Source organism: Sylvia atricapilla, chromosome 4 (assembly GCF_009819655.1).
Source record: "Sylvia atricapilla isolate bSylAtr1 chromosome 4, bSylAtr1.pri, whole genome shotgun sequence".
Lineage (NCBI taxonomy): Eukaryota > Metazoa > Chordata > Aves > Passeriformes > Sylviidae > Sylvia > Sylvia atricapilla.
The window spans coordinates 66,246,256-66,259,098 of NC_089143.1; the positions used below are offsets into that span (position 1 = coordinate 66,246,256).

Consider the following 12,843-nt stretch of genomic DNA (forward strand, 5'->3'; position numbering starts at 1 on the left):
GGACACTTTAAAAGAGACTGCAGAGTCAGGATACAGGATGAAAAAATGTTTAAAGAAGATTAGGGGAGTCAGGGGCTCTACATATTGGGGACCCCGAAACATCCAGAGCCCTTGATAAAATTAAAACTAGGTCCCCAAGCTAAGGAGGTAGAGTTTCTGGTGGATTCGGGGGCTGAAAGGTCCACCTTACAGAGTCTGCCTCCCGGGTGTAATTCATCACGGGAAACAGCCCTCGTTGTGGGAGCGAGTGGGATTCCGTTCAAAGCCGGGGTGGCTAAAGACATTTTAATAGAAGCAGAATCCAAACTGGGGGTGGGGGATTTTTTGATAGTACCCGAAGCTGAATTTAATCTATTGGGACGAGACTTGATAATTGAATTGGGAATAAATTTGGAAGTTAAGGGAAAAGAACTGAAAATAAGACTCTGTCCTCTTAGAGTAGAAGATGAACAAGAAATAAATCCTGAAGTTTGGTATACACCTGAAAGTGCAGGACAATTAAAGATACCTCCCTTTATGGTCAAAATTAAAAACCCTGAGATCCCGATAAAATTAAAACAGTACCCTATATCCTTGGAAGGTAGGAGAGGATTAAAGCCTGAAGTAGAAAGATTAATAAACAGGGGATTGCTAGAACCCTGCATGTCCCCATTTAACACTCCCATCTTACCAGTAAAAAAACCGGATGGGACATACAGACTAGTCCATGATTTAAGGGAAATCAATAAGCGAACGGTTTCCCGGTTCCCGGTGGTAGCGAATCCATATACCCTACTGAGCAAACTGGGACCTGATAATTTATGGTATAGTGTGATTGACCTAAAGATGCCTTTTGGGCCTGCCCCCTGGACGAATCATGTAGAGATTACTTTGCCTTTGAATGGGAGGATCCTGATACCAATAGAAAACAACAATTAAGGTGGCGAGTTCTTCCCCAGGGCTTCACGGAGTCACCCAATCTATTTGGGCAGGCCCTGGAGCAACTCCTGCAAGAATATCAACCCCACCCTGAAATAACATTAATCCAATATGTGGATGATTTATTGATTGCAGGAAAAGAGGAAGAAAAAGTCAGAAAAGAAAGCATTAAATTGTTAAATTTTTTGGGATTGAAAGGACTTAAAGTATCAAAAACGAAATTACAGTTTGTAGAAGAAGAAGTGAGATATTTGGGCCATTATATCAGTAAGGGGGAAAAAAAGATAGATCCGGAAAGAATAAAAGGAATATTATCCTTACCAACTCCGGGGAATAAGAAGCAGATCAGACAATTGCTGGGGTTAGTAGGGTACTGTAGGCAATGGATTGAGAACTATAGTAGCAAGGTAAAGTTCCTGTACCAGAAACTTAGCACAGACGGGTTATTAAAATGGAGTGAGGAAGATAAGGGAAAACTACAGAGGCTACGGGAGGATCTCGTTAACGCTCCGGTCCTAAGCCTACCAGACTTAAAAAGACCCTTTTATCTGTTTGTCAACATAGATAATGGTACAGCTTATGGGGTCCTAACCCAAGATTGGGCAGGGAAAAAGAAGCCGGTGGGATACTTGTCAAAGTTATTAGATCCTGTGAGCCGGGGATGGCCCACTTGCTTACAGGCAATAGTAGGATGTGCCCTCCTGGTAGGGGAAGCTAAAAAAATCACTTTCAATAGCAATCTTAAAGTACTATCTCCCCACAATGTTAGGAATGTACTCCAACAAAAGGCTGAGAAATGGATATCGGATACTCGGCTCTTAAAGTATGAAAGTATCTTACTAGAAGCCCCCAATCTGACTTTAGAAACTACCAGCTTGCAAAATCCTGCACAATTTTTGTATGGGGAACCAGATGACACAAAATTAGTACATAATTGTCTCCAGACTATAGAAGAACAAACAAAAATTAGGCCTGACTTAGAGGAAGAAGAATTAGAAGAGGGAGAAAGGATTTTTGTAGATGGGTCCTCCAGAGTAGTGGAAGGCAAAAGGAAGTCGGGATATGCTGTGATAGACGGGAAAACCCTTAAAGTGTTAGAATCAGGACCCCTGAGTGGCACCTGGTCAGCCCAAGCCTGCGAACTATATGCTGTATTGCAGGCCCTAAACAGATTACAAGGGAAGGAAGGAACAATATACACAGACTCCAAATATAGCTATGGAATAATACATACTTTTGGAAAAATCTGGGAAGAAAGAGGGCTAGTAAACTCACAGGGGAAAGATTTGGTGCATCAAGAATTAATAAAGAAGGTGTTAGTAGCTCTACGTAAGCCAAAAAGGGTAGCAGTGGTACATCTCAGAGGACATCAAAGGGGAGTGGATTTTAAAACCAGAGGGAATAACGCTGCTGATCAAGAGGCCAAACAGGCAGCATTTAAAGAGTTAATTGTAACTCAGAAAGAACAAGAGGAGCCCAGACAGGATTCCTCGGCCCTATTATTTACGACACAAGAAGAACAGAAATTGACCCGGATGGGTATTTCAAAGAACGCAGAAGGGAAGTGGCACTTAGCAGATGGGCGAGAGGTGTTATCTAAATCAATAGCTACTCGAGTGCTAACCAGGTTACATAAACAAACACACTGGGGAAGCCAGGCTTTGATAGACCATTTTGCCACCAAATACATGTGTATCGGACTGCACGACTTAGCTAAGCACATTACCCAGGGATGCCCCACCTGCTTGAGAGTTAACAGATCAGTACAAAGAAAATTGCCATTGGGGGGGAGACCTTTAGCTACCAGACCATTTTCTAAAATTCAAATAGACTTTACTGAATTCCCTAAAGTAGGAAGATATAAATATGTACTAGTTATAGTAGACCACCTAACCCATTATGTTGAAGCTTTCCCTACCACTAGAGCAACTGCGCAAACGGTGTCTAAAATTTTGTTGGAACAAATAATACCTAGGTACGGGGTAACTGAGGTTATAGATTCTGATCAGGGACCACACTTTACCTCCAAGATAGTCAAAAACCTTGCTGAGGCTTTGGGAATAAGGTGGGATGAACACACCCCTTGGCATCCTCAAAGTTCTGGAAGAGTAGAAAGAATGAATGGGGAATTGAAGAAGCAATTAGCCAAGTTAACGATAGAAACCAAGCTCTCTTGGATAAAGTGTATTCCCCTTGCCTTATTAAATCTTAGGGCCCAACCTCGAGCTGATATAGGAATATCTCCTTTTGAGATGTTATATGGAATGCCCTATGATGCTGGAATACCACAGGATCACCCTGGAATTACAGACAAAATCATTCAAACATATATTAATGAATTGATGAGATACAGACAAGAATTATGGAAAAAAGGACAATTAATCCAGCGTCCCCCTCTTGATATTACTTTACACCAGGTAAAGCCCGGAGATTGGATCCTTATAAAAACGTGGAAAGAAACCACTCTGCAACCTCGGTGGGATGGCCCGTACTTGGTATTATTGACCACCAATACAGCGGTGCGAACTGCAGAGAGAGGGTGGACTCATGCCAGCCGCATAAAAGGGCCTATACCCAAGGACGAGTGGGAGGTCAAGAGCCCAGCCGGAGACTTGAAACTTAAACTGGCTCGTAAAGGGGGGGGGAACCCCACTTGAGAAAGACACCGATTGAATCTGACTGATTCTGGTCCTCTTGACTTCTACATCTTTTAAATACAGACATTGGGGAAACATACAAAGGATACATATATATTGTTTAACCTTATGGAATAAAAGAGAAGTGGTTAATGGATAGGGAACATAAGCATAGAACCTTTAGAATAAAATATTTACCTGGGGCTAGAAGGGATGATAAGGGGAATGTATATGCACAAGATGTGCAAATAAAGTGTACGGATTTATATTGTAGGGGAACCTGTTATCCATTTGTATGCTATCAATGCTTAGTGTGTAAAGACAGGTGGTGGACCCATTGTAATAACGGGTACCCACCAAAAGGAGTTTGTTATTCCTGTTGGTCTCTCCAACGAGAAATAACTAATTGGACATTGGCCCAGAGGGTGGCCACTGGAAACTTAATATTAGGATCTAATGAATGGTGGAATATTTTTGCAGAAGGGGTTAATCCGGACCTTTACTGTTATCATTCAAACGAACCAGTGCCTTTCGTGGCGCACATTATAGCAGGACTGTGCCGCAAAAGGGCAAAGAGCATCAATTGTAACGTTCCAGAGGTCAAAGACCATAATTGGAACACTTACATTCAAAAGACAACCCGAAGGGGGCAAAACTCCCCTCCTGAAGAATACTCTTGCTGCCGAGAAGATGGTACACCCCGTGGCTCGAAGCAACCGAGTCGACGGGCGAGGCAGAGGAGACAAAGACTGTGGAGGAGGTCGCCCCGATATCAGTGGAATCAAGAGGTTATGGTCCAGGAAATGCCCCAAGAGTGGGAATGACCCTCCTATCCAAAATCGTACCTGTTATTACAAAGGAGAGACCACTAGTTTAAGGCTGACAATTAAGATGACTATCATGTTAAGTTTATTTGAAAGATGTTGGGGTGAACCGACACATCAACCGTTTAAGTGGTCCTTGATAAGGTGGGACAATTCCCAAACATTACTAGAAGCAGCCCACCTAATGTTAGTAAGAGCCAAGTATGAACCACTTGAAATGGAAGAAGAATTAGAATGGAGCAGACAAGAGCTAAAGCGATTTAATGAACAAAACAAAATAGCCTGAAAGAAAAAGGGGGGATTGTGATAAAGTGTGTTTGTTCACTAAATCTGGGTGAAGGGATATAGATGCTTTGCTCACTAGAAGGGTGAAGGGAAATAGATGTTTTATTCACTAGAAGGGTAATAGGATATAGATGTAATAAAGTACATTTGTTCACTAGAAGGGTGATGGGATATAGATGTAATAAAGTACATTTGTTCACTAGAAGGGTGATGGGATATAGATGTAATAAAGTACATTTGTTCACTAGAAGGGTGATGGGATATAGATGTAATAAAGTACATTTGTTCACTAGAAGGAGTGAAGGGAGATAAGTAAGGTATGTCCGTTCACTAAATCAAGGATGAAGGGAGATAGATAAAGAATGTCTGCTCACTAAATCAAGAGATAGATAAATTGTATAACTTTACTGACCCCTTCCTGTTGAGATAAACATTTTCAGGGACACGCTAATTGCGATGATTAACTGCATCTGAGGAAAGGCTAATCAAGACCCTAGCAACACAGGATGGACATGCGCAGAGTACATCGAGGACAGTCACGTCGACAAGGAACAGAACTGTATAAGAGGACACCAGAGACCCCGGATCGGCGCGGCGGGTTTGTGGGACGAAGAGCCCACCTGTCGCCCAGCGCTGAAACTGCTTTTGCTTTGCTTGCTGTAATTAATAAAATTTCAATTGGAAACCATAATTGGCTTTTGGTCATAAATTGGTAACAACACGAAGAGCACCTGGTGCTGGTGGAGAGTGACAACAAAGCAGAGCAAGTGCCAGCTTGTCATTCAACTGAAACCACGCTACCCATGAACAGTTGACAGTTTGAAAAATCAGCAAAGAAAAACCCCCTCAGACTGCTGACTGAACCAAAATTAAAATTCTGCACAGGCAGAAAGAGTCAAAACACCTCCAGAGTTGTTCTTTATTACAGAGATTAAAAAAAACAAATACTTGCATACTTACCTTTCTGTAACCCTGGAGGTCTTGGAGGAACTTCTTGGGTTGGATCAGCAGTTTCTGGTGCAAGACTAACACATTCGTCCTTATGAATGAGGTTTAGCTTCTTGAAGTTCTCAATCTCTTGCTGCATTAGAGAAAGCAAATTGTAAATGCAAAGCAGGGTGATAGATACCATCCTGAGAAAGAGATGCATTTCATGAAGAGAAAATAAGCCAGAACTGACACTCAAGTACCCCCACACACCTGTCTCAGGTGGGACATGTGCATGCTGTGCATGAAAAATCTCATCAAATCATTGTCAAGTCCATAACAACAACAAAAAAGGAAATATTTTCTCTTGCAGTTTGCTATTTCTCACTGCCCTCTTCATGTTTGCTGGTTTTCTTGGTCCATTCTAATCCATATTCTAAATTCTACTTTTATTTCTTGCTCTTATTCTCAACAACCATTTCAACCTTTGTCATGTTGGTTTTGTACAAACTTGCTCCATTTGTCCATGAAGCTACATCCCCCTCTTTGTGCACAAATGATGCTCCTTTCCCTCAACACTCAGTGTTTAGGTAACTTCATTCTAATTATTGTTCTAACAAACTACAAGGCAAACAGAACCTTAACATAAAATGACTTTAAAATGACTGTATTACTCCTCTGTCATCATCTCATCTTTGACATGTACCCCCTTTCCCCTCTGGGTGGAGGTTTGCAGTTGTTATGAAACAAACTGCTCATAGAAGAAGAAAACATTGGAAAACTTGAACCATCTCCAAAATGTTACAAAAAAAAAAATTCACTCAGTGTTTTTGGTCAAGCGTGTGGCAGGAAAAATTTGGGTTTGCTTTCAACTGTAAAGAAAATTCAGCAGATCTGCAAATTACTGTCACTCTCCTGTAGCATTTTACAACTACACAGCAGAAGGCTGAAACTGATTTGGAAACTATTTGGACAGGCATGGTTTTCAAGTCAAAAATTAAAGACAATTACCTTCATCATGGCATCATTTTCACTTTGATCCATCCACAAATCCTGCTCGTAGTAGTATAAGCCATCATTAATGACTTTAGCGAGTTCTGATGTAATTTTTGCACGGCACACACGGCTGCCGGCGCGGTCTCCACAGGGATGTTTTTTCACACATGGTGGTGTCTGTGTTACAATCAAAATCTTGTTTACATCCTGATCGTCAATTTCATAATCAGAATCACTGTCTGACCAATCAGTAAACTTATTCTTCCGACACTGATTTTGTTCCATCTCTTCATCAAACAAAAATTCAAGTTCTTCCTGTTCTTGTTCCTCTGGAGGTGGGGGTGGCTGGTGTTGATCTGCTGTTTGATCAGGTACAGGAACAGTCTCCTAAGTTGGAAAAGGTTTTATGTTTGAATTGAATAATGATTTTCCAAACTTTATTGCATTCTCAAGCATCACATATGTTAAGATGTTTAAACCTTGGTTTACAGTGTAACCTCAAAGTTGGTTTTGCCTTTTTTTTTTTTTTAACATAACAAAGGTTTTTGATTTTACCTTTAGCTTGACAGTGGATGCACGATGCCTCTTCTTGACTTCTATCCAAGGTTCAGAGTCCAAATCAGGCAAACTTGTAGACAGTCCTTTAGACATTGTCTGAAAATTACTTGATTCAGCATTTTCCTTTGGACTCAGCGGGCTTCCCACTCTTGGAGAACTTGGTGCAGACTCTAGCAGTAGAAAACAGCAGACAATCCTGTTGTGGATTGCTTTGGTTCTATTTTGCTCGTTTTTAAATTGTTTCACTGACCTTTCTTTTAACTACAGCTACCATTTTTCTACCTCTCTGGATAAACATAACGCTGCTCAAAGAATTTCTCATTTTTAAGAGACAGCTTTTCACAGTTCACTCAACATTTCAGAATAAAATCAATTCTAAGAATTTATTTCCATGGAAAGTTTCTTCACAGCCTGTGAGACATTACGTGTTGTTGAGGAGAAGAAAAAGAGCAGCATCATTAGGATCGTGTTTTCTCCGTGTCATTCTCTAGCTCTGTGGATGGATGCCTACCTCCATCTTCATTCCTCCCATTTAATTTCACTCAACAGTTTAGGAAAAGATTCCCTTGCCAAGGGTTGTCAGCTAACAAATGCATCTCCCTATTAAAAATGTGAACGGGTTTCCCATCCAAAACAAGGACGCCCCAAATAAAGAATGAACTCTCAGCTGCCACAAAAATGAAGCAGATTTTAGGACTAGTTTAAGATTACTAATGCCATAGGACTGTAGTCCACCATTCTATATTCTGGAGAATTGTCACAGCCATAACACACAAGAGACATTTTCATCCATTTCACATCAGCCATGTGACTTGGCAAGTGCAAGGCTGGCAGGCAGAGCAGCTGAGTAAGCCATTACCAAAAGTACAGCTTCTATTATGAAATCAGTATCAGGAGGCAAATTTCCTAAGCTAGACAGACAGCCCTGAACTTATGTTTCTGTAAAATAAATCCTTTACCAGTATGTGAGCCAAAAGTTTGGCCTGGTATGAATTCTGGACAATTGATGAGCTGAGAAAAGTCAGTTGGAGGCAGGTTGCATGGAGGAGGACCTGGAATTGGCCACTTTTCTGGATCAACCCTTTTTCTTAGTTTCTGATCCACAGTTTCAACTTCTGTACTGTCCTTTAGGGCCTGTGTGACAAGCATATTATAACATTAAAAATTGTCCAAAAAAAAAAGGAAAAAAAAAAAAAACCAAACAACCCGGCAATTTATAGTATCCTTGTCATTACAAACAGAATTTTTTCTTAACTCTGAGGCTATGGCAGCACAGAATTAACCAAGCAACTTTTCAAATGCATGCTCCTGAATGATTTTACCTCCAAAATGAGTGCAGCATTTGTAGTGAGAGCTTGCATCCGACGGAAACTGGCGATCAATGACACGGGCAAAAATCCTTGTTTGTCCATCTTCCTCCTCAGAAAGAAGTCTCTCTCCAGATTTTCTGTGCTGAAATAATACTCACTGCAGAACAAAACATACAAACCTGAGCTTATTCTATGGTTAAAGGAAATCATAAAGCAGCAAGCTAGATTCCTTGTTAAAGTCTTCCATTAAAAAACCAGAGCATTTTGACATTCCAAACCATTCTTCAGCAGAAGACCCAGAGAGCAGCAAGCATGCTCGATAGTCTCAGACAGACTTAGGACTCATTACAGCACAGAGGGGTAAAAATCAAAGCCTTGTTACATTTGCACAACAAAAAACTAGGCTCCAGTTTTCCTTCAGCCACCCCCTCCCTCATTACTTACATGGACAGAAGGGAACAACATTGTCTTGGCCTCCATAGAGATGAAGGACAAGCACTGCTACAGTCAGAACATAAGTTATGTCCCCACACAGCAGCACCAGCTCATCTTTTATTGTCCCAGTTTCCAGTGCATTGGAAGTACCCTATCTGAGTGCTGAGACATGTTATACCCTGAATCATCAAGCATGCTTGTGGGAAGATGAGAAAAATAAAACCAGTAATGTTGCATTTAGCATACCAAAAAGGCACAACAGTTCATGGAGAAAAAAAGTCTGAAAGAATAGATGGTGTTGAAGGACAAGGACATTTCAGGAATCTGGTAACACCACAGAGACGAGGGACAAACAGCAGGAAGAGAAATTTTCAACAATAAAGCTGCTCTAGGAAATAATCCAGGTGTCAAGAGGTTTTACACTTAGTGAAGACAAAAAGTAAGTAATTTAAATCATGAGCTGTCACACAGAGCAATGGAATGAGAAAATGTCCTGTGAAAAAGAATGGAAACCCCCCTCGATTTACACGACTGAAATCTAGGCCTTTCTTAGAGCTTACACATCATACCATGATTTTGCACAGTACATCCAGGAATACTAACTCCTCATCACATTCAGAAAAATGCAGGTAGAGAAAGACTTAATGGAAAGCAGCTAGAATTCTATGACAAAAACAGAGGTAGTGCAAAAAAAATGAGAGGGTATTAAAATGCTGAGGAAGAAAGCTGCACATGCAAATGTGAATAAAGATCATTCGACTTTCAACAAAGAATAAAACAAGTCTCTTCACTGAAGGTGGGATCAAGGCCAAAGTCTCCAAGAGCAGGGCACTCTGATGCCATCACTGACCCAAGCAGCACCTTGATACCATTTCTTTCTCTAATTTTTTGTAGCTGAAGAAATTTGAAGCAAAAGGTGGCTCTATGAAACACATGGAATCACACACAGAATATTCTGAGCTGGAAGGGACCCACAAGGATCCTCGAGTCCAGCTCCCAATGAATGGCCCATGCAGGGACCGACCCTGAGACCTTGGCAGTATCAGCGCCGTGCTCTGACCAACACTCAGCTCCAAGACAGAATGAATTTAAAGTCTCAATGCTGGACAAGACAGGACAAATGGAAACACTGCTATTAAATCAAAGCAAACAGAGAAGAGAACAAGGCTTTTGGAGAATTAAGCTCTTACTCAGAGCCAAGTATGATCAGTGAAGCAACTGGGCACAAAGAGAGTTTCTTTCAAGAACATCCTGTCTACTGTTCTGAGCTGCTAGGTTCCTTTTCCCCTCCCAGTCTAGAAGATAAGCAAGCACAAATGCCATATACCAACATTTTACTAGTGTTACCTTTACAATCATACAGTAAAGGTAAAATCCTGTAACGATTCACCTAGTTAAAAATTCCACAAGCAGAAATGGACAATGACTGAACTTGACTCAAACTGCCTCACTTGATGTCCATCACTCTAGAAAAAGGAATGTGAAAGACCATTAATGATAAATGAAGACAATGCACAAGCTTGCTCCAAGTAGAGGGACAAACCTAAATACACACATCCCCTCCAGCTTTTCCCTTCTTCCTCAGAGTCCCTTTCCTATTCTTGAATTCATATTTAAACTTTTATTTGTCTGTTTTCTAAAGCAAGAGGACTTCTTAAATAGAGTTCTGCTGCATGTTGCAGAATGAGGAGCTGCTAAGCACTGGATATTTTCAGGCTGACAACTTCAGCCTGTGGTTAAAAACATGGAACATACTTTTGCATGCAATATTACTCTCTTGTAGATCGAGCTGGTTCTTGGGACAAGCATAAATTGCTTGATAGCAGTGTGTTTCTTCCTGTAACTACACATCAGCTCAGTTGGACAGTGTCTAAAATTCTTCTCTATTAAGCAGGTAAACTTTTAAAATTTATTCATGCACTAGGATTCAGTCTCACTTCTTTAATATATCCTGATTTACCTTGGGCTCCAATAGGAATGCTGAGATCTAATGATCTTGTGTGCCTTTATTCCATTTATGTTTCCTTCTTTGGCAGAGACACTTTAATATTTTATAGCTGAATTAAGAAAGGCAGACAAAGCCACCCCAATTTAGAGGCTAATAAGATAAGTAACCGAATAAAGTGTGTTTCCCATCATTATTAATGTGGTAAAAGAAGGGAATAAATAAAAACCACTTCTTCTTTTTTTTTTTTTTTTTTTTTTTTTTTTGGTCTAGGGTGAATAAAATACTAGTGAAGCTCTGTTCTAAATCTGCTCAGGAATCTCCCTCTCATAGAAAGCAAACTCCATAACCAAATGCCTTAGGGGTTCACACCAGGCAAGCAACCAGTGGCTGTGGTTATCCAGCCATGCCAAGTCTTCTACCAACACCTGCCAGGCTCTCGGTGCCAGAAGGGAATACAAATACACCCAGAAGTCAGATGTGACCAGTGCTGTAACTGACATTTTTCTCAGCAGAGGGGGACATTGTCATGTCCTACCTTAGGAGGTCTGGATTCTACACTGCATGCCCAGAAATCTGGCCAACAGTGGAGTGGCTGTGCTCCTCCCCCACTTGTCTGAGGACAGTGAAGGCCGATTATCCTGACATGGGGGTACATGTCCACTGTCAGGTCTCATAGGGGCCTGGCAGCAAGAGCAAAAAAAGACTGCAATAGAAGTTTTGAAGTTGATAGCCACATGTCAGATACTTTCTGCCCTTTAAAGAGGCTTTTCTCTTCCTTTTTGCGTCAACTGTAACAAAAGAAGCGAGAATAAAATAAGCAAGTTGCTGCATGGAACACGAGGGCAATCAAAAACCACCACAGAGGCATCGCAGAGAAATGCAAGTACAGAGGATGAAATATCTGCCAGTGGTGGAAACTGTCTCTTTAAAATGAACTAGTGCTTTCCAGGCCCTTTTTGACTTGTCTCCTGGTGATAACCAGTCTTCCAGATGGTTTCTCATTGCCTAATGGTATATACGAGAAAGTAAACATTTCAGATTATTGAAAAATCAAGTATCATTGCAAAACTACTCTCTCTCTCAGTTACACGTTCCAGGCGAAACACACTGAAAACATCAAACCAACAAGACTTCTCCAGGTGAAATTGAGAGCAAATAGGGGAAACATCACCCAAGAAGAGCTTTACAGGCAAACAGACCAACAGTACTCAAAAGCACAAGCTCAGAGACATCCATATCTCAATTACATGACAACAAAGAGGGCTGTGTACCATAAATAAAGCAGTTCTACGAGTTAGAGCCAGACTACAGCACAAGATGCAGAAACAGCTTCCATAAAACTCCTCCCCCATTACTCAAGTTTTTCCACCCCACCAGTGAATAAATTCAAACTGACACTAGCAATGGTCAAAGTTAACTCAAAAAGTTAAGCTGAAACGCCTCAGTCTCCAAACTTAACGTGGATAATAATGATTCAACACTGCTTGAAATGAGTTCTTTTATCTTAACTAGATCTCTGAAATTATTTACACATTAAGCAATCCACTTACATTTGGTGTTTTATATATTCCTTGAGAAGCGCTTCATCCACAGAATACATCTGCACTCCTGTTCCATCACCATAGTAATAAATCACACCAGGGTTAAGCTCAGGCTGAAACACTTGGTCAATTCCTTCACCGTACAGCTCTTGATAACCCACTGAATAGTCATAGTTCACTTCAACATGAAAGAGAACATAAAAACAACAACGTTAGAAAATGAAAACAACAACATCACAACCACAGTTATGAAATAACCGTGGTTTTGAAATTTTTTTGCCAAGCATCCATTTCTTTGCATACTGCTGGGGTTTCCTCTGCCTCGTCCTCTTCCTCTGCTTCTCCCCCTTCCTCTGCCTCTGGAGAAGCCTCGGACGCTGCCCCCCTCGCTCCTCACGCTGCACACCTCATCATGGTCGTCCCTCTTTTCTCGCTCACGACGCCAATCTTCAAGAGAAAACAAAA

At 41.0% G+C, this 12,843-nt stretch overlaps 1 protein-coding gene across 6 annotated transcripts in view; it reads right to left on the reverse strand.

Annotated features, from left to right (window-relative positions):
• The window catches only part of LARP1B (La ribonucleoprotein 1B), a 34,472-nt gene that overhangs the window by 7,549 nt on the left and 14,080 nt on the right, over window positions 1–12,843 (reverse strand). For 4 of the 6 annotated variants that reach the window (XM_066318164.1, XM_066318163.1, XM_066318162.1 and 1 more), the window contains exons 6-12: window positions 12,682–12,825; window positions 12,388–12,556; window positions 8,467–8,611; window positions 8,104–8,278; window positions 7,142–7,314; window positions 6,602–6,973; window positions 5,624–5,744 (exon numbers count right to left, since the gene is read on the reverse strand). In XM_066318164.1, the coding sequence (XP_066174261.1) occupies window positions 5,624–5,744; window positions 6,602–6,973; window positions 7,142–7,314; window positions 8,104–8,278; window positions 8,467–8,611; window positions 12,388–12,556; window positions 12,682–12,825 (1,299 nt within the window). Of the gene's footprint in view, window positions 1–5,623; window positions 5,745–6,601; window positions 6,974–7,141; window positions 7,315–8,103; window positions 8,279–8,466; window positions 8,612–11,372; window positions 11,512–12,387; window positions 12,557–12,681; window positions 12,826–12,843 lie in introns of those variants that run through there. The other 2 variants (XM_066318165.1, XM_066318167.1) reach the window with 2 other exon arrangements.